This window comes from Equus przewalskii, chromosome 10 (genome assembly GCF_037783145.1).
Source record: "Equus przewalskii isolate Varuska chromosome 10, EquPr2, whole genome shotgun sequence".
NCBI lineage: Eukaryota > Metazoa > Chordata > Mammalia > Perissodactyla > Equidae > Equus > Equus przewalskii.
The window spans coordinates 16642451-16666893 of NC_091840.1; the positions used below are offsets into that span (position 1 = coordinate 16642451).

General features: G+C 50.7%; 1 protein-coding gene and 1 long non-coding RNA gene across 13 annotated transcripts in view; one reads left to right on the top strand and one right to left on the bottom strand.

Moving 5' to 3' along the window:
• TLK2 (tousled like kinase 2) overlaps positions 1 to 3825 on the bottom strand; it is a 110222-nt gene extending 106397 nt beyond the window's left edge. For 4 of the 12 annotated variants that reach the window (XM_070561733.1, XM_070561728.1, XM_070561729.1 and 1 more), the window contains exons 1-2: positions 3013 to 3163; positions 1421 to 1506 (exon numbers count right to left, since the gene is read on the bottom strand). In XM_070561733.1, the coding sequence (XP_070417834.1) occupies positions 1421 to 1506; positions 3013 to 3148 (222 nt within the window). In that variant the 5' untranslated portion in view covers positions 3149 to 3163. Of the gene's footprint in view, positions 1 to 1420; positions 1507 to 3012; positions 3164 to 3332 lie in introns of those variants that run through there. The other 8 variants (XM_070561735.1, XM_070561732.1, XM_070561730.1 and 5 more) reach the window with 6 other exon arrangements.
• Positions 3826 to 4023: 198 nt separating this feature from the next.
• LOC139074020 (uncharacterized) lies at positions 4024 to 24169 on the top strand. Its single transcript, XR_011523307.1, has 2 exons — positions 4024 to 4414; positions 21453 to 24169. It is a non-coding gene; the product is annotated as an uncharacterized lncRNA (long non-coding RNA).
• Positions 24170 to 24443: the final 274 nt, after the last annotated feature.

Below are 24443 nucleotides of genomic sequence, written 5' to 3' on the forward strand. Positions count from 1 at the left end.
AAGGGTATAACAAATCTCATGTTCCAGAGCACCCCATCACAGCTCTAACACAGCTCTCAGCACGGGACTATCTCTGTCTGTCTGTATCTCTTGCTCTCTCCACAAAGGGGACTAGGAGGCACTGGGCTGATGCATCATACCCAACATCCTGCACAATGCCTAGTGTGCAGCAGGCACTCAACATCTGTTGAAAGAACAAAAACTATCAAGCTGTTCCAGCTCACCAAAATTATGAGACCCATCAAAGCAGCCAGTTTTTCCAATAAAACCTTGACAAACACCTTCTTTTTTAAGAAGCTACTATCCAAAGCATGCGACTAACGTCTAGGTCATCACGAAAAATAAGATTTCTTGAAAAGCACAGAAAGAAATGTTCACAAGAAGTCAAAGATCAAAAATTCACAAGTCTCAGGGCCAGCCTGGTGGCACAGCAGTTAAGTTCGCATGTTCTGCTTCGGCAGCCCGGGGTTCACTGGTTTGGATCCCAGGTGTGGACCTACGCACCCCTTGTCAGGCCATGCTGTGACAAGGGTCCCACATATAAAATAGAGGAAGATGGGCACAGATGTGAGCTCAGGGCCAGTCTTCCTCAGCAAAAAGAAGAGGATTGGTGACAGATGTTAGCTCAGGGCTAATCTTCCTCAAAAAAAAAAATTAACAAGTCTCGAGCCCAAGTAATCCAACAATTTTGGACTGGTGAGCTTTTAAATAAAACATCATAAATATATTTTACATGTAGTATTAAAATGATAAATATGTTTTACATATTGTACCAATACCATCCTATGACAGCAGAGGGGTGAAGTAGCAGGTATGTAAGGACACACAGGAAGCCGTGACATTGCTTAACTTAACACCTGACTGTTAACGGGGGCTTGATCTTACTTTATACTCCCAGAACAAAAATGAACAGACTGAACAAGGAGGAATAAGAGAAGGAGAGAGAAAGCAGTCTCGGGGAACAACCAGGCAGCATGTGCTGAACTGCAGACTGGGAGAACTGACGGACGTAGCAGACGCAGACGTTTCCAAACTCTACCACGCAGCCATCCCCAAACTCCAGCGTAATGAAGCCACACCAAGACCTTTCCACCAACAGTTTTCTTCTGACTGAGGAGTTTTTGACAAAATCCGGCATAGAAGCTAGATACACATTCCGTCAGTATCCTTGCAACGAGACCCATGGGAAATCGCTCCCCTACCAGAGGGGGAAAGCAGCACACAGGCCCATATAGAATACCTTCAACCACACTGTTACACGATGGGAATGACTGGTAGGATTTAAAAGCTCACTGGAACCATGAGCCAAATCTACTCCCCTGCAATCTATCAGTATGATCCACCCAAACTGCTCTTAACTGTTTTTTAAATGTGTTTCAATTAGACTGTGAACAGCGTTCATTATCATCATTTTACTCACCTTACTAACACCAACTCCAGTAAACCTGGCCTCTAATAATTCCTGCCGTCGTGGGTCCAGGCTATGCAATTCTTCCATCATTTCTACTGAAATGAGAAAAAGTAGGTTGTGAGACCACAAAAACTAAAATGTGAAGAACCAATTTTTAGGTTCCTCACAAACAAAACTCACAGTAATTATGTCACTGAATGATCACATCCAGGTAAACCTGAAGTAAATACCACACTCAAGTGATACACTACAATGCGCTGCATCAAAGAGTAATATATTTAAAGTTATAAAGTGCCTCAGAAGTCCTCTTTTAAGGGCCACTTATTCTTCTCTATTTCTGATTTGATTTTAACAGCAAAAAACCCTGAAACCCTTCATCTGATCCCTGTAAAAGTTGATCTGTAAAAGGACTAACTTGCAAAAAAAAAAATTCCTTCTATCAACTTTTGAATTTAGCTAAGTACTTTTAGATATTTCTTTCCCAAACACACAAGAACTAGTTCTTAAACTAAAAATATAAATCATCGGTATTAATTTCAAAATATAGCATGAATCAGAAGCTACAAATAACTTCAAATAATGCTATTACATAGCTCTTTTCTCTGAAGAGCTCACAGCAGCTCATGAAAAAAGGGATTAATTATTTCAAATCTAATCGAGAACCCATGGTAAAACCATCAACCTGCAATCACTCAGGAAACTAGTATAGCTCCATAAGCATCCCTTTACAAAACCTTTTTCTGACCACTACCTGGAACAGTAGGTTTCTTTAGACGTCTGCTTTTAGCACTCCTTCCAAGCAGGGAGGGGCAGGAGGACACCATTTTTAAACTCCTTCCACGACCAATTAATGCACAGGCGACTTTCAACAATTACGTCCATCCTTTGCAAGAGATCAACTCTTGCAGAACCCATTGGAAACCTCTCTAACATTAAAAGTGGAAAAGGAGCACACACCATTACATAGAACCACTTCCAACGTATTATTAAATAGTTATTGGTATGATTTAAAAGTTCACTGAAAACACGAATTAAACATTCTCCTCTGCAATCTAACGACTCCACAATTTCCAGTAACAACCCCTACTAGTCCTCCAGTTTCATTTCCCTTCCTGGATTGAGGGCCCGGGGCAAAGGGGAATGAAAGGGTGACAAATTAAAGTTTCACCCACACAGACAAGTGCAGGTTAGAGAGGGAATTCAGAAATTCTCGGAAACGTAGAAAGGCATCTTTAAAAGACGAAAAAGAAAGGGAAAAGGAGATTGAGCGAGTGTCGTTCCCCTCAGTGGCCTTCCTCGCGTCTCGCCCTGCCCTAATCGAGGCCGGAATGGCAGAGGTTGCAGCCTCCCTCAAACCCCAGGGTCTCTCGGAACATTTCCTAAACCTCCATCCCCAGGCCTGGCCCAGAAAATGACGCCCCAGCGGTTATTCCATTTAATGTCAACTCATGTTAAGGAAATAGCCACTCTGTCTCATTGCAGCGGGGCCTTGGACTGGGATCCTCCCCGGAGCCCACAGCCGGGAAGCAGGACCGATGGGGCCTGGTCCCAGCGCCCCTCGCCTGCCGCCGGCTGCAAACTTTCCCCAACTCCAGGCCCACCTGTCACGGAGGGAGGGCGGGCCAGCTCTCGGGGGCGCCCGGGAGGCTGCCGGGGCCTCCAGCTGCCGGCGCGGCCCCCTCTCTCCGCCGCCCGCCGGCCCCACTCCCAGGCCGGGGCCGCCTGGGCCTCCCCCATCTTCGGCCCGGCCCCTCGGCGACCCGCAGCCCTCAGGGAGCCGCTCCCGCCTCCGCGCCGAGGAGCTGCGGCCCGGCGCCGGCCCCGGGTGGGCCCAGGCCGCAGACTCCTCAGCGAGGGGGTCCCCCGGACGGTTAATGCCCCAGGCCCGGCGGCCTCCCCCGCCCGGGGCTCAGCCTCTCACCTGCCGCCGCCTCCGCCGCCGCTCCACGCTCCTCCCGGGAGGGGCCCCGACCCGACCCGGCTGCGGACCGCTCCGCTCTCCCCCTGGGCAGGCCCGGGGCGGAGCCGGGGCCTCTCCTGAGCGCCGCAACCCCCCGCCCAGGCAGCCGCCGCCGGCGCCGGGCTCCACGAGAGGGCGGGCGGGGGAGGGGGGCCGCGGAGGCCGCAGATCCCCGGGCTCGCGTACAGAGCCAGGCGCCCGACGCGGGCCCGGGCCCGGGCGGCCGCGGGGGGCGCGGGACCGGCCTCCTGGCGCCGGACAAAGGCCAAGGGAGGCGCAGGAGGGCCCAGGCCGGGCCGGGAGGAGGGGGCCCGCTCGGCTCGGGGCCACTCGGGTGCGGCGTGGAGGGCGGGGGGGTCGGAACCGCTGGTGCCCAGGACCCGCCTCCGGCCCCTTAATCCGGATCGGTTCGGTCCGGATTAGTAGTGATCGGTGTAAACACACTAGTGAAACCGCGTGTTTCCTCGCGAGATTTGCACGGCTGGGAGGCAGGGGGGGTCCTGGGGGGGTGGGGGAAGAGCCGACAGTGGGGGAGGAGGGGGAGGGGACGAGGAAGGTGGGGGGGTCCCCGCTGCCCCGGCGCCCCGCCTCCTCCAATCAGCGGCCGGGCTGGCGGGCAGGGGTTAACCAGGGGACCCCGCGCGGCGAAGGAGGCCGCCGCCTCGCCGGGCGGCTGGGCGCGGGCGGACGGGCGGCGCCGGCGGACGGGCCGCGCCGCGGAGGGAGGTCGGGCCGCCCCGAGACCTGCCCGGCCCGGAGCCCCGGAGCCCCGGAGCCCCCGAGCCCCGCTGCCGTCTTTGTATGAGCGGCCCCGGCCGAGGCGGTCGGACCGGCATCCTGGGCCGCGGACCGGCGCTGGAGGGGCCTCGCCGCCCGGGCCAGGCGCTTCCCGCGTGCGCCTGGCCGGACCCCGCGCCCGCCTAACCCCTCGGCTTCACGAGTTCGGGTGAGAAGCGAGGCTGCTCTGGGGATCCAGGGACGGATTTCGGAGGAAGAAAGCCCGTGAGCCGGCGGACCCGCCCGAACTTCCCCGGAGACGCCCGGTCAGTGAGTTCGCTGTGCCCACCCGTGGTGGCTGTCCCGCGACCGTCCCGCTCCCCTGACCCACACCTGCCGCCCTGGAAAGCGGACAGCATTTTCCCTCCACATACCTGGTTGGCAGGGCGTCTCCAGGGACAAAAGGTGCCCTGGGATGAAGCCGAGCCCCCGCCCCCACCAGGATGCTGCCCTCCGGAAGGGGGGCGCTGCCCCAAAGGGACTCTCCCCAGGGCACCCAGGGGGAGGTTCCATTTCAACCTCTGATTAAAAACACGGCCCTCTTGGGTACTTAGCGGAGTCTGAGGATAAGTGCTGGAAGGAAAAAAAAAGACTGCCCCTCACAGGATGTCTGCTGAGGAATGAGAAATAGGAAAAGGTGAGTTCTTGTGCACAGTAGCCCCTGCAGCGGAGGAGGGCTTCCTGCGTAGGAAAAGGCCCCGCTCTGATCGCCGAGCTGCAAAGAAAAAAATCACCTTCTCCGCCGACTTCTGTGAGCCAGGACACTGACTTCAATGCAAATACCCAACTTTTTCTTTTCCTCTGATGCTTCCTTGATCAGATGTCTGATCAAGATCAAGAAGATGACTTAGGGACTACAAGGGAATCACAGGGGAAAAATTCAGACAATGAACAACAGCCTTGAACCTTTCCAGGGGGTAGGCAAGTACTTCAAGTGGAGTTTCTGCCTTTTTTTCTTCCTTATTACTTCTTAATTCTTCCTGTATTAACAGAACACAGACCTGCTGAAAGGGCAGAGGATGGCAGGTTGCTTTTTGTTAGTTGTCTGACCTGCCAAACCCTTGGGCAAATTCAAGCACTGTGGAACGACTCCATTAAACCAAGAGTCACCTTCCTCGGGATCCCAGCCAGGCTGGGAAGCGCACACACAGACTTCCCCAGTTAACAGTGTTTGAAGGGGAGGGGGAGAGCACATTGGGGGCAGAGGGCAGGACAGAGAGAAAAGTGTAGGACCCTCGGGAGCAGAAGCAAGAGGCAGATAGTGTACGGATGACTTGCCTTCCACTCCAACACAGAAAAGCAAATCGGGCAAGCTTTCCATTACAGCAAACCATCGAGAAAGCAACTCCTTAAAATGACACTGCAATGTCTTAAATGAGGAGAGAAGACTTTAAGAGCAAGAGCACTGGACAGAGAGTCAGAACTGAGTTCCAGCCCAGCCCTTCCACAGACAAGCTGCATGGGCCTGTTACCTAACCCTTTCAGGCTTCAACAACCTCACCTCTGAAGGAGGAGTTTAGATTTCCAAAGTTCTTTCCAGGTCTAGAAGGCTATGATTCCATTTTTAAAAGTAGTTATTTAAAGTGATCATTGGGGGCCGGCCCAGTGGCCTAGTGGTTAAGTTCGCACGCTCCACTTCGGCGGCCCACGGTTTGCCAGGTCCGATCCTGAGCGCAGACATGACACCACTCATCAAGCCATGCTGAGGTGGCATCCCACGTGCCGCAACTAGAAGGATCCACAACTGAAAAATATGTATATACAACTATGTACTGGGGGGATTTGGGGAGAAAAGCAGAAAAAAAATGAGGTGATGATGGGCTGGCCCGGTGGCGCAGCAGTTAAGTTCGCATGTTCCGCTTCTTGGCCCGGGGTTTGCCAGTTTGGATCCTAGGTGTGGACATGGCACCGCTTGGCAAAAGTGATGCTGTGGTAGGCATCCCACATATAAAGTAGAGGAAGATGGGCACTGATGTTAGCTCAGGGCCAGCCTTTCTCAGCAAATAGAGGAGGATTGGCAGTAGTTAGCTCAGGGCTAATCTTCCTCAAAAATAAATAAATTAAAAAATAAAGTGATCATTGGAATGCAGGGAAAGATGAGATTTTTAGTTTCACTTTTCCTTGTATGTTTTTCTCTGCATGTCAAAGCACTTACACCCTTACACCATCATAGGTCTATTCACAGCCCCACTCTAGGTTTAACACTCATTCCAGTAGGAATTGCTCATAGGAATTTAATGAATTTGCTTACCACAGAGATTGGGTGCTTCTATTTATAAGCATCATGTAAATGAAAATATCAAATATCAACAGTAGGGGAAAGAACACAGACAGTAGGGCTCACTCTTTCCCAGAAGAAGATGGATAGTTGCAAAATAAGTTCTGTTGTCAGATGGTTCCTCTTACAATGTGATTTAACCTTGTTTCCTGAACCAACTTGTTTAAAGTTGGTCACATGGCAACTTTGTGAAACTCAACTTGTCATGGACTGGCAAATGGTGGCCTGCCCCATGCAGAGGCCCAGCTCCCATCAACTGTAGAGGTTCAAACATGGACCTGACTGGAAGATGCACACGTTGATCATCTGGTCCTTCCTGCCTTCAGGGGAGCGTGTGACAAGTCTCTTTAAAGGGAGTAGACATTTCATTGGTTCTTGGGAAACTGGGTGAAAGTGAAGCAGAATCCTTTATTTCAATACTCCTTAGAGCCTATGACGTGTATTATGCATATGGCAATCTCCAGGAGGGGGTTGGGGTGTTCAGTGTTTTCCTGTTTGATTTTGGAAACACCACCCTGGTTTGTGGTTGGTTGGTGGTTGTTTCAGGGCATCTCTTGGGAAAGGTGTTCTGAGAAAGACACTGGGGAAAGCTCGAGTAATGTAGCCTCCTTTTGCCCTTTCACCCGTGCTGCACTGATGACTGTCCAGCATCTTGAATGTCTCATAATAGCCACCATCTTCAGCAAGAGATTGTGGCATATGGTACTGAGCAGGTTGACAATGCTTGGAAATCCTAACTTGCATGATTCCTTTGCTAAAAGGAACCTGCAGTGTAGTAGCTAAGAGGACAGACTTCCTAGTCAAAGTCCTTGGTTTTAATCTTGGCCCTGCCTCTTACCAGCTGAGTAGCTTTAAGCAAGATATTTTTCTTTAAGCCTCAGTTTCTTTATCCATAAAATAATGTTAAAACCTCACAGGACTGTTGGAGGATTAAATGAGATAATATATATGCCTGACTTAGTAATCCCTGAATAAATGGTCCCCAAAGTTCACATTTCTGCCAAGGATTTATACATTTGTCATTAGATTGATTTGGCAGCACGCAGTTTAACTTAGGAAACCATGCTGCCAATGTACTGACTCGTTTAGAGGTGGTTTTTTCTTCATCACAGAAAAAGAACTTGCTGTCTTTTTAAATGAAACCATTACATTTGTTTTGGGTGGGGGGGGGGGAGTAGAGAAAGACATAAAGTTGCATGTTCTGTTTCTGTTCTTCCCCCACCCCTGAGAATTGAGGATCTCTAATGGTATGAAGAAATAAAGAATTTTGTGAAGACACTATTTGCACTATAGATCATTCTAGGTGGGACAGTGCAGAACATCAGGGAAACTGGTTGAAGAGAACTAAGTTCCAATCTCATCTCTTCACCTCTCAGGTTCCTCTCGCTGGTGAGCATACCTAATTCCATGAGTGGCTTTAATTAAAACTGGAATAATGATGGGAAATGACTTGTAGCCGTGCCTGGCATACAATAGGCATTTAGTCAGTGTTATTTCCTTTCTTCTCCCCGTTCCCAACAAGATGCAAGTGTCTGGTAGCCATAAGTGCGGTACAGATTAAAAATTCCGATCTCAGTAAGTCTCTGCCGGTCACTCTCCTATCTCTGTGTATCGTGTCCTCCCACTGCCCAGCTTGCTTCAGAAACTTCTTGAGCAACTCTCCTTGACACAGTTTGCTTTATTTATCAAGTCGTGCGTTCTTCCCTGCAGCCCACTGATGCTGGAACAATCTTCTTATTCTCCTGGAGAGCACTTCCCTTCTCTACTTGCCTCTTCCAGCTCCCTCCCCAAGAGTTACTTCTTTTTAGTAATTGTCTTTCCCTGCGTTGTGTGTTCCTTCTGAGCAGCTGAAGTGTAAAATAGACAAATAAAGGGGCAAAAGAGAATAAATGCCACTTACCTGTAACAAGCCCCCTCCCCTTAGCACTGAACTCTCCACACTGGTCTTTCTCAGAAAGAAAACAGCAAGATAAGAAACAACAACAAACACACAGTAATTTGTGGAAACTGGTAAAGTATATTAAATCTCAGTTCTTCTGTTGACTTTTCACATTAGGCTTAAGCCATGAACCTTCAAACATACTGACACAGGTCAGGAGGGAAAGGGGGCCTGAGCCTCACGCCCACAGAGAAGAAGGAAGGAGATCCCTCTGGTTAGGGTAAGAGGCCTGGGGCTGGTCAGCCCAGAAAGGCAAGTCAGAAGATGGGCCTGTTTCTGTAAGGCCTCTGAGCTAAAGAGTTTTACGGTTTTAATGGTTGAAAGAAAATCAAAAGAAGAATAGTATTTCATGACACATGAAAATATACAAAATTCTAACTTTGGTGTCCATAAATAAAGTTTCATTAGAACACAGCCATACTGATTCCGGTGCATATTGTCTGTGGCTACTTTTGTGCTGCGATGGCAGAATTGAGTAGTTGTGACAGGCTGGCAAAAGCCTAAAATGTTTGCTATCTGGCCCTTTACAGAAAAAGTTTGTCGACCTCTGCTCTAGGCCAGGGCTTCGCACACTGTAACGAGCATCAGTATCCCCTGGGCATCTTGCTAAAATGCTGATTCTGATTCAAAATGTCTGGGATGGGGCCAACGATTCTGCATTTCTGACAGCTCCTAGGTGACGTTGTTGCTGCTGGTCTGCAGACCACACTGGGTATCAAGGCTCTGAAAGGCTTGTCCATTCTATTACTAGTATTTTTGTGAATGATTTCTAAGTATGCAAATCTTAGAAAATATGAAAAATGGAGTGTAACCCATGAAAATCACCTCCAATGGGCTTCCCACGTTTCATTCCATTGTTTCAGCACCATGTGACAGCCTGAAGGGACATGGAAATGGATTTGCCAGCAACCTCAAAGGGACTGCAGCCCTGACACCCCTGCAATGTGGTGTTTCCTGTTATTGGCCCTAAACTTATCGGTCCGACTACAGAAGGGCCTTCTTTGTCCTGGTCTTCTAGAATTTGGAAAAGAGCTCTGTGCCTTATCCAAAATAAACTCAATTTTTCCAACTTCAAGCAAGTCCTTTCTTAGCTCTTCCGTCAGTGACGGGTGCTTCTCAGGGTGACAAACCCGTGGAGAAGCAGCCTGGGTTCACATCACAGCCTTCCTACACACATGTTCTGAGACCTAGGTCCTGGTGCCTCGGTTTCCTTATCTGCACAGTGGAGGCAGCGTGGTACATAAAGCAGTGCTTACATACTGCAGGATTCATGGCAGGTGCTGCCAACCTGAAAGCATCATAAAACTGAACACATCCGAAACCTGCTCCTTCCCCCAGCTGACTCATTGTAAAAAAAAAGTCAATTCCATACTTTCATTACTTAGACCAAAAACCTTAGAATTATCCTCTCCTCCATTCCCACTCCCAGCTCCTCCACTCCAGCCTCACTGGCTTGCTCCCACCTCAGGGACTTTGCACTCACTATCCCCTCCACCTGGAGCACTCTCCATCCGATACCTAGCTGGCATGGCCACATGTTAGTTCCATTACATGAAGTGTGTCCTATCTTCTGTGTATGATACGTTGCTGGCAAGTAGCTGCCTTTCCATGACAGAGTGAGAAGGACCTCCAGGCCCTTTCAAGAGACAACTCTGCTAGGCTTTTGAGGAGAAGGAAGTGAGGAGGGCAGTTTAAAAAGAAAGAGCAGGGGCCTGGCCCAGTGGCATAGTGGTTAAGTTCATGCGCTCTGCTTCTGTGGCCCAGGCTTCGCCAGTTGAGATCCCAGGCACAGACCTACACACTGCTCATCAAGCCATGATGTGGCAGCATCCCACATAAAAAATACAGGAAGATTGGCACAGATGTTAGCTCGGGGCCAATCTTCCTCACCAAAAGAAGTAACAAAATAAAATTTAAAAAGGAAAGACAGAGCAGAGCCCCAGACCAAATCCTTGCTCTCATGTGCCTGCTAGTCAGAGAAAGTGGCAGTAAACACAAAATTGTAGAGTGCTAGCTCCCACTGGCAGGAGGGGTGCTACTTTATATAGGGAGACAGCTCAGGGACAGCTTTTCTCTAGTAATGGGACATCTGAGCAGGTGCCTAAATGAAATAAAGGTGCAAACCCTGTCACTGTCTGGGGGAAGAACCTTCTAGACAGAGAGAACAGTGAGTGAAAATGCCCTGGGGCCAGAACTTGCAGGCTGACTTTGTCAGGCAAAGCTGCTGTGTCTTTCCGGGCTTTGCACGATAAAGATGCTTGCTGCCCAACTGAGTACACAGGCCGACTGCAATCACTGGGGTTTTGGCGTAATGAGGTACTTGATGCTGAGTTTCAGTTTCTTGAGCCTGTGTTTAATGCCTAATCGCAAAGGATAGGGATTATAACACAATGCACTTTTGATGGGCCAGCCCGGTGGTGCAGTGGTTAGGTGAGCACGTTCCACTTTGGAGGCCCGAGGTTCGTGGGTTCGGATCCCGGGTGCAGACATGGCACCACTTGTCAGGCCATACTGTGGCAGGCGTCCCACATATAAAGTAGAGGAAGATGGGCACGGATGCTAGCTCAGGGCCAGTCTTCCTCAGCAAAAAGAGGAGGACTGGTGGCAGATGTTAGCTCAGGGCTAATCTTCTTCAAAAAAAAAAAAAGCACTTGCAAGCATTTGTGGGGCAGGTACTGGAATATGAGCAAGATCATTATCACTCTTCATCTTTACAACCAGAGGGAGGCCACCGCGCAGACGAGGAGGCGGCACAAGGAGGTAGGAAATGCCCCCTGCTCTGCTGGGTCTAGGCTCTTTCAGGAGCACCGAGGACTCGGTTCCACCCCTCCTTCGCCCGCCCATTCCATCTCATAATTTGCAAGGCGCCGTTGGTAGTTCTTAGTTTGTCGGACTGGCTGTGACCCTGATCGAAGTCTACATTTTTGCCTGCTGGCTGTTTCAGATGAGGCCTTTTCTAGGCCTTCCACATGGGTAGACCCAGGACACAGTCTTCCCTGTAGGCTCCCACTTTTCAGCCCCACTTCCCCTCCGGCTATTTGATCCTTTGCCCGTGAGTAGACCTGAGTTCTCAGGGTCTTCTCCAGGTTCCACCTGCTCCTTTAGTTTGATTCGGTTAACTCTAACTTTCCTTCACCTCGTTCTGGTTTCTTTCTTCATTACCCAATATTGATCGTGTTCCACAACTTCCCTACCTGGCAGTTAGTTTCCACTTCCTTTGAAGGCTTAGACATGAGCAGTCGATTACTCAGATAAGACTCTTACCAAATTCACCATCACCCAGAATCTGGTGCTCAGTTCTCAGGTCCCCCAGAGTTAATCCGACTCAGGAAGAATGCAATCAAAATCCAGAGAGAATGGTACACAATCCAGGATGCCAACTCATCCATTTTAAAAGGAGAACATGACTGCCAAGTAGCAACATTTGACCAGCAGACTCTCCTCACAGGGAAGCTACTCAGGAAGGAAACCACAACCAGAAGTTTCCTGGGTGAGCAGGGAGAAAGTGGGATAAGCTTAATGGCTCCACTGTGTCAAGCTATATTCAGCTGCTGTTCCCACTTCCTCAAAACAGGGCTCTGTCTTCTAAAAGGACACTACAGGGGTCTGTCCCTCTCGTGGAATTACCCCAAAGCCCTGCTTTTTAGACTCCTCTCTCTTAGACACTGGGTGGGCAGATCACACCTCTTCTGAAACCACAAGCAACGTACAGGCTGATATTTTCCTAGAAATTCGGATCACCCGTTTTCAGCCAACTCCGCTTCTTTGTAGGTGCCTGGTCTCGTCCATCACTGGAGAGTCTTCCGAGTTTGGTTCTGGGGTTTTGCAGGTATCTTGGTGAGGCCTCAGGTGTTAGACTCTGCTTTAACATTCAGTAGCCTAAGAGTTTAGGCAAGTCACTTGCATTTCCTCATCCATCAAACTGAGAGCTAACACTGTCCTCCTGAGGTTGCTCTAAGGATTAAGCCGGTTAACACAAGTCTTTTGAAATTTGAAAAAAAAAAAAAAAGAGTATCATGTAAAAATGCAAGATGAAATTATTCTTTCAAGGCAAGATCTCCCTAAAACAATAGTTGCAACAGGGAAAGAGAGGATGAGGTCACGGCCAGCCCCAGAGACCTGCACGTGCTCTACGGCCTGTATCACCCATCTGCGCGGCAGCCCGGTGTCCATTATCAATGGGGGTGTGGTTCCATCTGATCCAAGAACCACTGCCCCAAAAACACGTTACTCTCTCAAAGTGAAGCTATTCGCGGACTTTGGGGAGCGTGTTTCCCTGGTCTCCCAGTGCCCTTCCCTAAGTCCAGATTCAGTTGTGGAGTGAATGTGATGCTGTGAAAGGAAAACAAGACACAGAGTCCCAAGTCTTGGGTTTGAAATCGGCACTGCCACACACCCTTGATGCGGCTCAGCCAAGTATCATTGACCTGCCTGAGCACCGGCCGCACCACCTGTGAAATGGGGCTGCTCGTATGACCTGCCCTTCAGAGTCGCTGCTGAGGATGGGCCCTTGTAACCTAGGTTAAGAAAGATAAGAAAGAACGTTTGGCATAGAGAAGACTCTCCAGACATGCTTGTTTAAATAATAAAAATGTCAGATCATGGGCACTGATTTGTCTGATGAGAGAAAGCAGTTTATCATTAGTCTTCTCCTCAAAATGCTTCCTTCAGAGGTTTTAACTTCTGCCTGACATGCCGAGCTCTTTTTTTGTTTGTTAAGAATGTTTTTTGTCTTCCTATTCTAACAAAATATTTGGAAGCCAAAACAGATAACTGGGGAAGGCAGGACTTTCTTGGTCACTGTTTCAGCCCCCCAGACAATGGTGTTGTAGCCCCAGGTTTCTTAAGTGGCAGCAGGGCAAGATTTTACCTTTGCTTTGACTTTCAGTCACCAGCATCGCTGTGGCTCAGATGTCACGTAGTAACAGGTTTCCCGATCTGGTCACAAACTTGGCATCTTACTGGCCAGCTGATTCCATTCCACTCCTGTATCAGAGCAGGAAATATCCTGATAGGTTTTTCTGTCTCCTCACATGGACACAAAACTCACCTAGCTACCAAATCCTTCTTCCTGGGGTGCCCCTGACTCATACCCCCAAATGACAACCCAGGAGCTGGAAGGAAGGACCTGCGGCCTGTGGTGTTGGCATGTAGCACCGATTCAGCGTTTGTGTGGTCTCACCCACCCTGTCTGGCTCACACAGGGGAGCGCTGGTCCTGCGCTCCTGTGGGCCCTACATCTCCTGCCTTCCTGTCTGTCACTGCGCTCCCCAGAGGATCAGACACCCCCAGGATGCAGGCCTGGGGGGAGTTCTCCAGCCCTTGCTGACACGTCTCCTCCACTGGAAAAAGTATGAGAAGTCTGCGTGTTATAACAGATCCCTGCGAGGTGCCCCGTTCTCCAATAGAGAGGTTTCCATCTTCTACTTGGGAAAACAGACGTAGGTGTGGGGCAAGAGCCTCACCTGGGAGCAAGGCTGATCCAGGATCAGTCCAAGCTCTACTTTGCTGAGCTCTGTGAACTTGGACTAGTTATTTTGTTTTCCAAGCTTCAGCTCCCTCATCTGTAAGATGGGGACACAATACTCAGCTTAGAAGGTGGAGCTGGGCTACAGAAAGGCTCGAGCACAGCACTTAGCAGAACGGGCCGTCAGCAGCCGGGGCCTCCTGGAGCTGGGACCTCTTCTCCTGCTCATTTTAAAAACCTACCTTCCTAATTGTGTTGACTGACACGCATTTATCATACATAAAATTACTTTGTCTAGAGTTTTCAGGAAGTCCCCAAACTAGAACTGAGTCCCAGCCTCCAGCCAACTGAAGTGTAGCTGCCAGAGGCCCCAGCAGCACCAGCCGCAGAGGTGGGATCCAGGGGCCCAGGGGACTAGCCTCTCTCGCCCCTACTCTTTGGAGGGCAGCAAATTTTTTCTGTAAAGGGCCACATAGTAAATATTTCAGGTTTTGCGGGCTGTCTTGTCTCTGTTGCAAGTACTCAACTGGCTGGTGTGGCAGGAAAGTAGTCATAGACAGGATGTAAATGGATGATGATGGCTACGTTCCAGTTATTTATTTGCAAGAATAGGCTGCTGGCTGCAGGGTAGTTTGCCAATCCCTGCGTGATTCTCAGACTTGAGCTTGCATCAGAATCGCCTAGGGGCTTCTGCAAACAGATTGCTGGGCCCCGCTGCCAGAGTTTCTGATTCAGTGAGTCCAGGGTGGGCCTCTTATTTGCATTTCTAACAACTTGCTTTGGGAGGCTGCTGCTGCTCTGGGCACCACTTTGAGAACCACTGAAGCCTTTCCCAGTCCCCTTCTTTCTCTGTGCACCCAAAACACTTTATTCCTACTGCGAATATAGCATTTATTACGATAGATTATGGTTAGTGGCTGGCATGTGGGTCTCCAGGATTCTTTCTCAATCACCTTCCTCTCCTAGTGCCTGACAATAGCAAATGTTCGACACTCGTTGACTGAACTCAAGGGACAGTCCCTGCCAGGCCAGCGGAGCCCCGGGTCCTGCTCTGCTCCTCGGCGGACGATCCTCTCTGGAGGTCTGTGCAACCTGGGCCCAGCCCTGCCACAGAGAGGAGGGAAAGGGACTTTGCCCCCGTGCCTGTCCAGAAACAGGCCAGGAAAGGAGACATTCCCTGCTCAGTCTAGACCTTGAACCTGGCCTGCTTCCTAAGGAAATAAAACAAGGGTGGGTTGGGGGGTTGGTCTGTTTAATTTTGTTATTTTTTGCTTCTAAATGGACTGTTTTACTTTGTGATGTGTGAATGTGGGGAGTTAAGTCCAGATGGCTGTCTGCTGTGGAAAACCACTCTCTCTGAGTGACAGGGACGAAGAAGGCATTTAAAATGACCTGCAGGGGCCGGCCCGGTGGCGCAGCGGTTAAGTGCGCACATTCTGCTTTGGCTGCCTGAGGTTCACTGGTTCGGATCCCGAGTGCGGACATGGCACCGCTTGGCAAGCCATGCTGTGGTAGGCGTCCTGCATATAAAGTAGAGGAAGATGGGCATGGATGTTAGCTCAGGGCCAGTCTTCCTCAGCAAAAAGAGGAGGATTGGTAGCAGTTAGCTCAGGGCTAATCTTCCTCAAAAAAAATAAATATAAAATAAAATAAAATGACCTGCAGTCAGGGCTTTTTCTCAGATCAGACAGGATCAAGTTTGGTCCTGGAAAAGGGAATAATACTTGAGTCCTTTCCCCATCTTGAGTGGCACGAGCCAGAACTCCTAGGTCCACCTCCCTTTCTTGGAACTTACTGCCTGCCTCCTGGTTTTTATCCCGAGGATGCTCTGCAGGTAGAGCCAAGTGTGGACCCACGCATGCTTCCCCACCTCTCTTTGCCAGTGGACACGGAGGAGGCACTGGCAGGAGCCAGCCAGAGGCAGGGAGTCATGAGCTGGCTGCAAACCGCAGGTATAACAATGACTTTCCTCTTTCAGATTCCCAGGCCTGTCTGATGGAGTCTTACGCAGGAATTCCTTTGATCTGTGAAGGGTTTTTTTTGGGGGGGGAGGGGTTCTGCTTTTTCTCCCCAAATCCCTCCAGCATATAGTTGTATATATTTTTTTCAGTTGTGGGTCCTTCTAGTCGTGGCATGAGCAGTGCCATGTCCGCGCCCAGGATCCAAACTGGTGAAACCCTGGGCCACCGAAGCAGAGCGCACAGACTTAACCACTTGGCCACAGGGCCAGCCCTGATCTGTGAAGTTTAGGACCATCCCTACCTAACTTTCCATGCCTCACTCTCTGTGTTCCAAATTAACGGACAGGTCCAGGAGTGAGGACTCCTTCCCCTCCCCATCCTGATGGACTCCCTGAACACTGCCCAAGGTGCAGACATTGGCTGCTCATCTAGACTGCAGTGCGGAGAGCTCCGACCCAGTAACCTGGAGCACGGAAGTTAGCACAGCAAAGGCTCAGGACTGACCTCAGCATGGCTTAGAACTCCTTCTGATAATCCCTGTCACCGCCACCTCGTTACCCCTGGCTGCCAATCAGTTTTGCATCAATAAACTTTATGTTCCGGGCTTTGCCAGATGAATGAAAGGAGAGCAGCTAAGGACTGATCTCTGACCTTGGCACGTAAACAGCCTACAGATTGGACTTGACAGTTAATAAAGGAAAGGCCCAGCAATTCTCTGATGCCTTTTTGCCTTAATTAGATTGCGCATTCATAAGCTATGGGGAAATCTTCAATTTGAAGAGAAAGACCCCACAAGACAGGAATTCCCATCTCCACTCCTCCATCCATTCAGACTGCCAGTCCCTCAGCCGACAGTGGCCGAGACTTGTTGAGCGCCTTACGGCCTGTGCGCAGCACTGTGCTGACCGCCTTTGAGGAAAGCGGCTGCAAGAATTCCAAATGTCCACTCTGTGCTCTCCTGGAAGACAGTCTTCAGCCAGGCAGTTCAGGAGCACAGCTTCGCTTCAGACAGATCTGAGCCTGAATCCTGATTCTGCTGGGTGACCTTTGGCACGTTATTTAACCTCTCTGCCCTCCGTTTCCTCTTGGGGTTAATAATACCAACCGCCAAGAGCTGCTGTCAAGGCTAAGTGAGACCATCTGCGGGAGGCATTCAGCACAGAGCCTGCGCCGCCCGGCGCAGTGCCCAGGGCCCACCGGCCAGCCCTCAGGCGCCAGGCTCCTGCCCATCCCCTGGCTCTCGGCCAGTCACTAGGGAGCCTGTGATGACGTCCATGCTCTCTGCTTCCAATGACGTTGGAAACTGTGGACGATGCTCCTAGTTTCTTCATCTATAAAAAGGGGCAGTGGCAATAAGCCCCGAGAGGTTCTGGAGGGAGCACTGGTCCAGAAGCCTGTGAATGCTCTTCGCCCGAGGAAAGGACTGTGGGAATATCTGATTCCGGGAGCAGCCTATGGCTTGTCATCAGACGCCACTGCAGCCCTGCAGGCTGCTTTAATAATAGATATTTTTAAATTCCTGAGCCTACTTCATGCTATATTTGCTCACACACGGAGGTTTATTCAGTGTTAATCACATTAACGTGCTGTTTCATTTCACGCTGTGTGATGCCAACTTCAGCAAGAGCCAGGAGGGCACAGAATTTACTCTCAAAGGGTCCTCGTACTGCGTTCATCCAAAGGGCGCCTGTGAAGGCATCTCAGAGCCCCGGCGACCCCCGGCCCCCCTCACTCTCCCAGGGGTGCCCTGCGACCTAAGCAGCCTGCCTTTCAAGTGTCTCTCTGTATATATTGGTTTAGAAACCTCTTAGGCAAGTGTCTAATTTTTACCAGCCATCCTTAATTCTTAAACAACCCAAACACGGGCTATTCAGCAAAAGCTTCTCATCGGGTGACAGAAAGGGACCCTGAGCAAACAGGAGTTTGGAGGGTTTTTGAGGTCTCCCAGTTCAACCCCCTTACGTCACAGATGGAAAAAGTGAGCAGCATAAGCGTAAGGACTTAAACCTCTCCTTTCGGCTCCTTCCCTGAGCTGATGAATAATCTTCATTCAGATCTTAAACACAAAACAACAAATTCACCAGATTTTTCTTGGCCCTGTGCCCAAAACTGCTTGAACCTCCCACTTGCCCTCCCGGCCCTGTCAGCCAAGAGCCTGGGATCCTACTTCATGAAGAAAATGGAAGCCATTGGACAGGAACGCCCATCACCAGTGACCCTGCAGCCCAGCACACATCTCCGTGCAGGTCCCCTCGGGCCCAAGGCTGCCCTCCCTGCGCTCGGCCATCTGCCTGCTTCCCGAGGATTTGGCCGGGCACCTCTCCCCGCTTCTTACGTCACTACTTTCTCCCTTTCCACGGAACATTCCCGTCAACACACACCACACTCTCATTTTTAAAAATTTTATATGACCTCCGGCTACTCTCCTATTTCTCTTTGAAAACTTTCCTGTTGATGTTTCCACTTCCTCTTCACTTGCTGTTCATTCTCTTTCTTTTTTTTTAAGATTTTATTTTTCTGGTACATAGCTGTATATATATATATTTTTTAGTTATGGGTCCTTCTAGCTGTGACATGTGGGATGCCACCTCAGCGTGGCTTGATGAGCGGTGCCATGTCCATGCCCAAGATCCGAACCGGCAAAACGCTGAGCCACCGAAGCAGAGTGCAAACTCTACCACTCAGCCACAGGGCGGCCCCAAGAAAAAATTTAAGCCTACAGAACAGTTGAAAAATGTTAAAATAACCTCCACCTAGATTTTCCAATTAGCATTTTGCCACATTTGCTTTCTCTTTCTCTCTGATAGATAACAGACCTAACGTCAGCGTAAAGATGTCTATGCTAGGTAAACATACCCATGTATGTGCAGTGTGTTGTTATTGTGCAGCCACTGGAAGTTCCAGGCATCCTGCTCCCTCACCCCTGACCCCTGCAGTCACCACTCCACATGTCTCCTAAGAACCAGGCTTCCCTCTCACGTCACCACAGACCATTTCCACGCACAAGAAACCGAGCGCTGACACAACATTATCTAATATAAAGTCCATTTTCGAATTTTCCCATTTGCCCCCATAATGTCCTTCATAGCTATTTTTTAATCCAGATTCCAGTCAAGGATGAGGCCCACCTCAATTTAACTTCTAGATTCACCAATCCACCCTGATCGTTCAAGATCAGGGTAACTTCTTCACTCATGACAAATCTAGAGGGTTGTTCTCCGGCCTTGGCAGGGGCTCACCCAGGGCGGTCTCCTCTGGGCTTCCGGGTCACGTTGCTTTCAGTTTCCCCCCTCCTTCCCTGCTCCTCCGCCTCTGCCAGGCCTCTGAATGTTGGAGGCCTCCAGGCCTTCGTGCTGGGCCCCTCCTCTCCCGCTCCCCGGTGGGTCTCATCTAGACCCATGGCTGTAACACCAGCTGCATGCTGGTGTCACCTACATTTCCAGCATGCAGGGCCATCCAGTCCCGACCCGTCTCCCTAATTCCAGACTCATGTACCCCACTGCCTTCTTCTCAGCGTCTCCCCTGGGACACGCCATCAACACCTCAAACTTAACAACTCCAGACAGAAGTCTCGATGTCTTCCCCTTTCCCACCTCCGTTACAGCTTCACCATCACCAACCGCCTGTCCTGATTCCACCCTTCCGCCTCCGGCCCCGCCACCACTGGGTCCTGTCTGAACTCGTGTTCCATCTTCCCTGCCCCCCTGAAGCCTGGTCCACCATCAGCCGCCTGGAGTCACAGGAGCCTGCAAACTGCTCTCCACCCTCGCCCCGCCCCCACGATACATTTTCCAGCAGCGCTTATCTTTTACAAGTAATCCAGGTTGGGCCACTCCCTTTCCTAAAACCCTCCAACAGCTTCTCATTGTAATGAGAAAACACCCTGACGCAGCAGGGTTTATGAGGCCCTGGTGGTCTCGCCCTGCCCCTCTCTCCAACCTCTACCGCCATTCTTTCTGGTAACCCTAGCCTGGCCTCCTTTAGCTCCTTGAACGCGGAGGTTTTCCCATGCCGAGGCTTTTGTCTGTGCTGGCTGTTGCCTCTGCCTGCAACGCTCTCACCCTGGGTCTCAGTGGCTGCCCTCCCCTCGGCCTTCACGGCAGCCGAAGTGCCCTAAGCTCACCCCGCACACCTCCTGCTACCAGAGTCGGCTGCCCTCTCAGCTCAATGTCTTGGGAAGGACTCTGATTGGCTTAGCTGGTGTCACATGCACACCCTTCTCCCACCAACTTGTGGCCGGAGAGGGGGTCACTGGGCAGAAACATGGCTGCCAGGAGCTGCCCCAGTTCCCTCTGGGGTTGGAGGGCTGTGGAGGGGGAGCAGTTCTCAGAGAAGGGGGCTGGGAGATGGACCCCATCCACCATCTCTACATCTCTGCTCAGTCTTCAGTGCCCCCTGCCTCTCAGCAGTGCTTAACCTACCGGGGACCGCCCCTGTTAGTTTTCCAATAGAAGGTTGTTTCAGCAAAAAAAGGAAATACATAGTTACTGATAAAAGAGTTAAAAAGACGGAAAATAACGGGGAGCACCCCCCACGATTCCAGGAGCCGATGACAACCGTGGTTACTCAGCCTGCGTGGCTCTGTCGTGCTGTCTGGACACCCGCCTTCCGGCTTCCTCAGAGTGTCCTTCCCAGCTCTCTCTCCCATTGTTTTCAGCTCTCAGTCAGATCTCATCCATTGCAACAGCCTCAGCACGACTTTTATGATGGCGATTCCCTCACTGAAATCCTCTCCTGCCGATTTCTTAGCTCCACATTTGTATCTGGCTGCTGGTTGTGTCCACATGATGGCCGTGGGGTCTCAAACTGCAGGGTGTAACTCTCCATCCATACCCCGAAATCTCTTCCTTTCTCTTATTGAAGCCCTAAGTATGGCATCAACGTCCCCCCATGGTTAAAGACAGAAACTTTGAGGTTATCCACAGTTTCTCTCACCTCCTGCCTCCCTCACCTCTTACCCATCACTAATCCTATCCATTGTACAGGTAAAATACGGTCCCGCCCCATTTCCACCTTTCTGTCCTCACCTCCACAGCGTTGGTCCATCCTGTCTTGTGGGGACTAGCAGAACCTTCTCCTCACTCACTTCCTTGCTCTGGTGTCTGCCTCCCCCTCCCCACTCCCCCCCTACACTTTCATCACTTGTGATTCTCTCTCCAAATTGCTGCCAGAGGTAGCTTTCTTTTATTTTTTGTTTTTGGTGAGGAAGATTGTCCCTGAGCTAACATCTGTGCCAGTCTTCCTCTATTTTGTATTTGGGACACCCCACAGCATGGCTTGATGAGCAGTGTGTAGGTCCACACCCGCAAACCCTGGGTTGCCGAAGCAGAGCACGTGAACTTAACCATCATGCTGCCCAGCCGGCCTCCAGGGGTAACTTTTTTTTTTTAATAAACATTTTATTTTTCCTTTTTCTCCCCAAAGTCCCCCGGTACATAGTTGTATATTTTAGTTGTGGGTCCTTCCAGTTGCGGCATGTGGGACACCTACCAGAGCATGGCTTGATGAGCAGTGCCATGTCCACTCCCAGGATTCGAACCAGTGAAACCCTGAGCCGCAGCAGCAGAGCGTGCGGACTTAACCATTCGGCCATGGGGCTGGCCCCCCAGAGGTAACTTTCTTAAATGTCCATGTAATTATTCTGTTTTCCTCTTTCCAGTTTCTGTGCTGGCCCTCTGCTGCCTACAGCATAAAGCTCCAGCTTCTCAGCATGGCAGTTGAGGCCTCCGCCATCTGTCTGGGAGGAACTGACTGAAGACATTTCCAATTCTCACGAGATAGTCTGAGCACTGCCCCACCCACTGTCCTTCCAGAGCAGCCGTGATCCTGTCCATTTGCCGCTCTTCCCCATAAATGGGTCTTTGTGAAATTCTACCCCTTTGGCCAGACACCATCACTCCATCCCCATCCACCTGGAAAAACCCTTCATCCTTCAAGAGACTGCCCCTGCCTGGCGGTGACTGCTCTGTGACAGCCTCCCCGCGGAGTCCTGCTCCTCTGTGCTCCAGGAAAATGCAACTCACAGCAAGAATAGATAAAGAGGCATCATTTCCATAAGAATAAATGTAAAGAGGCTGGATTTCACCCCTCACTCCCGATCCTTCTCCCAAACAGTTAGACTGCCCCACGTGCCTACAGAAACGTTAAAGACTTTACACAACAATTCCTCCCACAAATCTGCCTCCAGAGACAGTGTGAGCGGGGCAGGGGGGCAGGCAGAGTGAGGGCTTCACCCATGCCCACCACCATCAACTCTGCCCTCCTTCCGGGAGGCCGAGGCCCACAGGGCCCCGGCCACACGGTGACTGTCATGGGTGCTGGGCACTTCTGCTTTCACGGGCCCTTTTCTCCAATCAAAAAGAATTTTTTTTTTCTACAATCTTGTTGGTATAAAAGCAAACATAATGTAGGCTGCCTTCATTATCATTTTATTCATTACTATCATATTCATTTTTTTCTTCTGGTTTTAAAATAAAATTAAAACATTTTCAAGGGCCCCTGAAAGCATCGTGGGCCCAAGACACTGCGCCCTGAGGAGACCGCGCCCTGGGCCTGATGGAGCCGCTGACCCTGCCTGAGGGAAAAAGCCTGAAATTCCTTATGAGCTTTCACTGCTCTTGAGACTTTAGAGAAGAAATGCAGATTATGCTTTCTGGTACAATCTTATCAAGGTTTATTCCGTGCAGGGGAAAGTTACCATGGGACATACCATCAATATAACTGCCTGTTCTGAAGTGTGTCTTACACAAATGAGTCATAAATACAGAACAGCCCACTGAGGTTGGCATTCAATGCTGTTCTCTGCAAGGAGTTAGGATTGAGTTATGGGGGCCACTAGGGCTCCTGGGTTGTTATTATTGTTTATACTCCATTTACAGTTGAGGAAATTGAGACTCAGAGGAAGCCAGTAACTGGGCCAAGACGAAGCAAAGAACAAACGAAACAATGGCTCCAGGATTTCAGCCCCAGTCTGGGCTCTTTTGAGCTGCTTTGGACAGATTGAGTTTGAGGTGCCCGAGGGCCTTCTCGGGAGAAAGACATCCAGGAGGCATTTAGATAAACTAGTTCAAGGCTCAAGTGAGATCCTTAGCTCGTGACACAGATTTGGGAATTATCCGAGTGCTGGTGGCGTTTAAAGATTCCAAGTGGACCAGCTCTGTTGCAGTCTCTCTGCAGAATGGGGCCCAGGCCAACAGCGTCCTAGAATGGTTTCTGTGCCTTTAAGCTATCCTGAGTGGCCTCCTCCCTCGGGGAGCCGGGCTGCCCTGCTCCCTCCTTGCTCTCACTCCCTACTTGTTCCTGGGTACCCAGGCTTCTGGGAAACGCTTAGGGGGCGCCTTCTCCCCACAGGCCCTGGGCTACCAGGCGTGGGCTTCCATTTCCAGCCCTTCTGTTTCTCGCTGGATTAGATGACGGAACTCGACCTTCCTCTCTTTGATGCTTGATGCTCGCTATGGACCCAGCACCTGAGTGACATTCTATGTACTCACTCACCCAGTAAGTATTTACTGAGCACCTACTATGTGCCAGAAACCATTGTAGGTACTAAGGAGACAACTGTGAGCAAAGTAGACAAAGTCTCTTGACCCCAAGGAGCTTATAGTCTGGAGGCAGGAGGCAGAGAATAAACAAATCAGAATAGTAGCCATGGGTCACAAGGAACATAAAGCCACATAATTTGATGTGACTGAGGGCATGGGAGGGCTGGGGGGGAGGCTTGGTGGTGACACTGGTCAAGGCCGTCGGCAGGGAAGGACTCTCAGAGGGGGACATCTGAGCTGAGACCTGAATGAGGAGGAGGCACCAGCCGTGAGAAGATGGGGACAGGCAGGACCTTTCTGGCAGGAGCAGCAAGTCCTGAGGGGTCTTGGCATGTCTGGAAGGCCCACCTGATGGGACAGTGGAGGGGGGCTTGGAAAGGCAGGAAGAGCCGCAGGCGGGCAGGGGTCCCGCCCTGTTAGACAAGGCCCAGCCCAGGGTGGCCAAGGGTCAGCTGAGAGATGGGAAGGGAAAAATAGAAGTTGAGAGAAGACGACTCTTTCCTACGGAAGGAGAAAGGGAGAAAGAAGGAGCAAGAAAGAAGCAGGAGTGGGACTGGCAGCACAGCTTGCAGGGCCCCTTGTGAAAAAACCATCAAGAATTTTAAGATGGTGACAGCAGGGCCTTGAACCTAGCGTGGCTCTTCTGAGCGCCTGGTGCTGTGTGACTGAAGAGGACACAGCCCACGACGCAGTCCCAGGGCCCGGTGTAGACCCTCGGGAAGATGAAGTGGCAGAATCCAGGTCCCCCTTTCACCCCAGACTGAGCCAAACCTCACAGGCAGCACCGCCCACACAGGGTGAAACTGAGGATTAAAGTTTTCTATTTTCAGGAAAATGTTGCAGCTTGTTCAATGTTGCAAAACCAACACAATTTATGTAGCTGATTTCATGGACTTTCCATAGTTGTGTTACACTTCTGATAGTTGCAGCGTTTTCTTCTTCCTTGGGAGGTTCGGGATGGGGGATTGGGACAGTGCCTTTGGCCATCCCCCCCCCCCCCCCCCCCCCCCCGCCCCAGTCTCCTCCCCTCTCTCCTCCACCTGGCAGGCAATAGGGGCAACCTCTGAGCAGGGCAGGCACAGTTGGTTGGAGCCAAGAATGTTTAAACT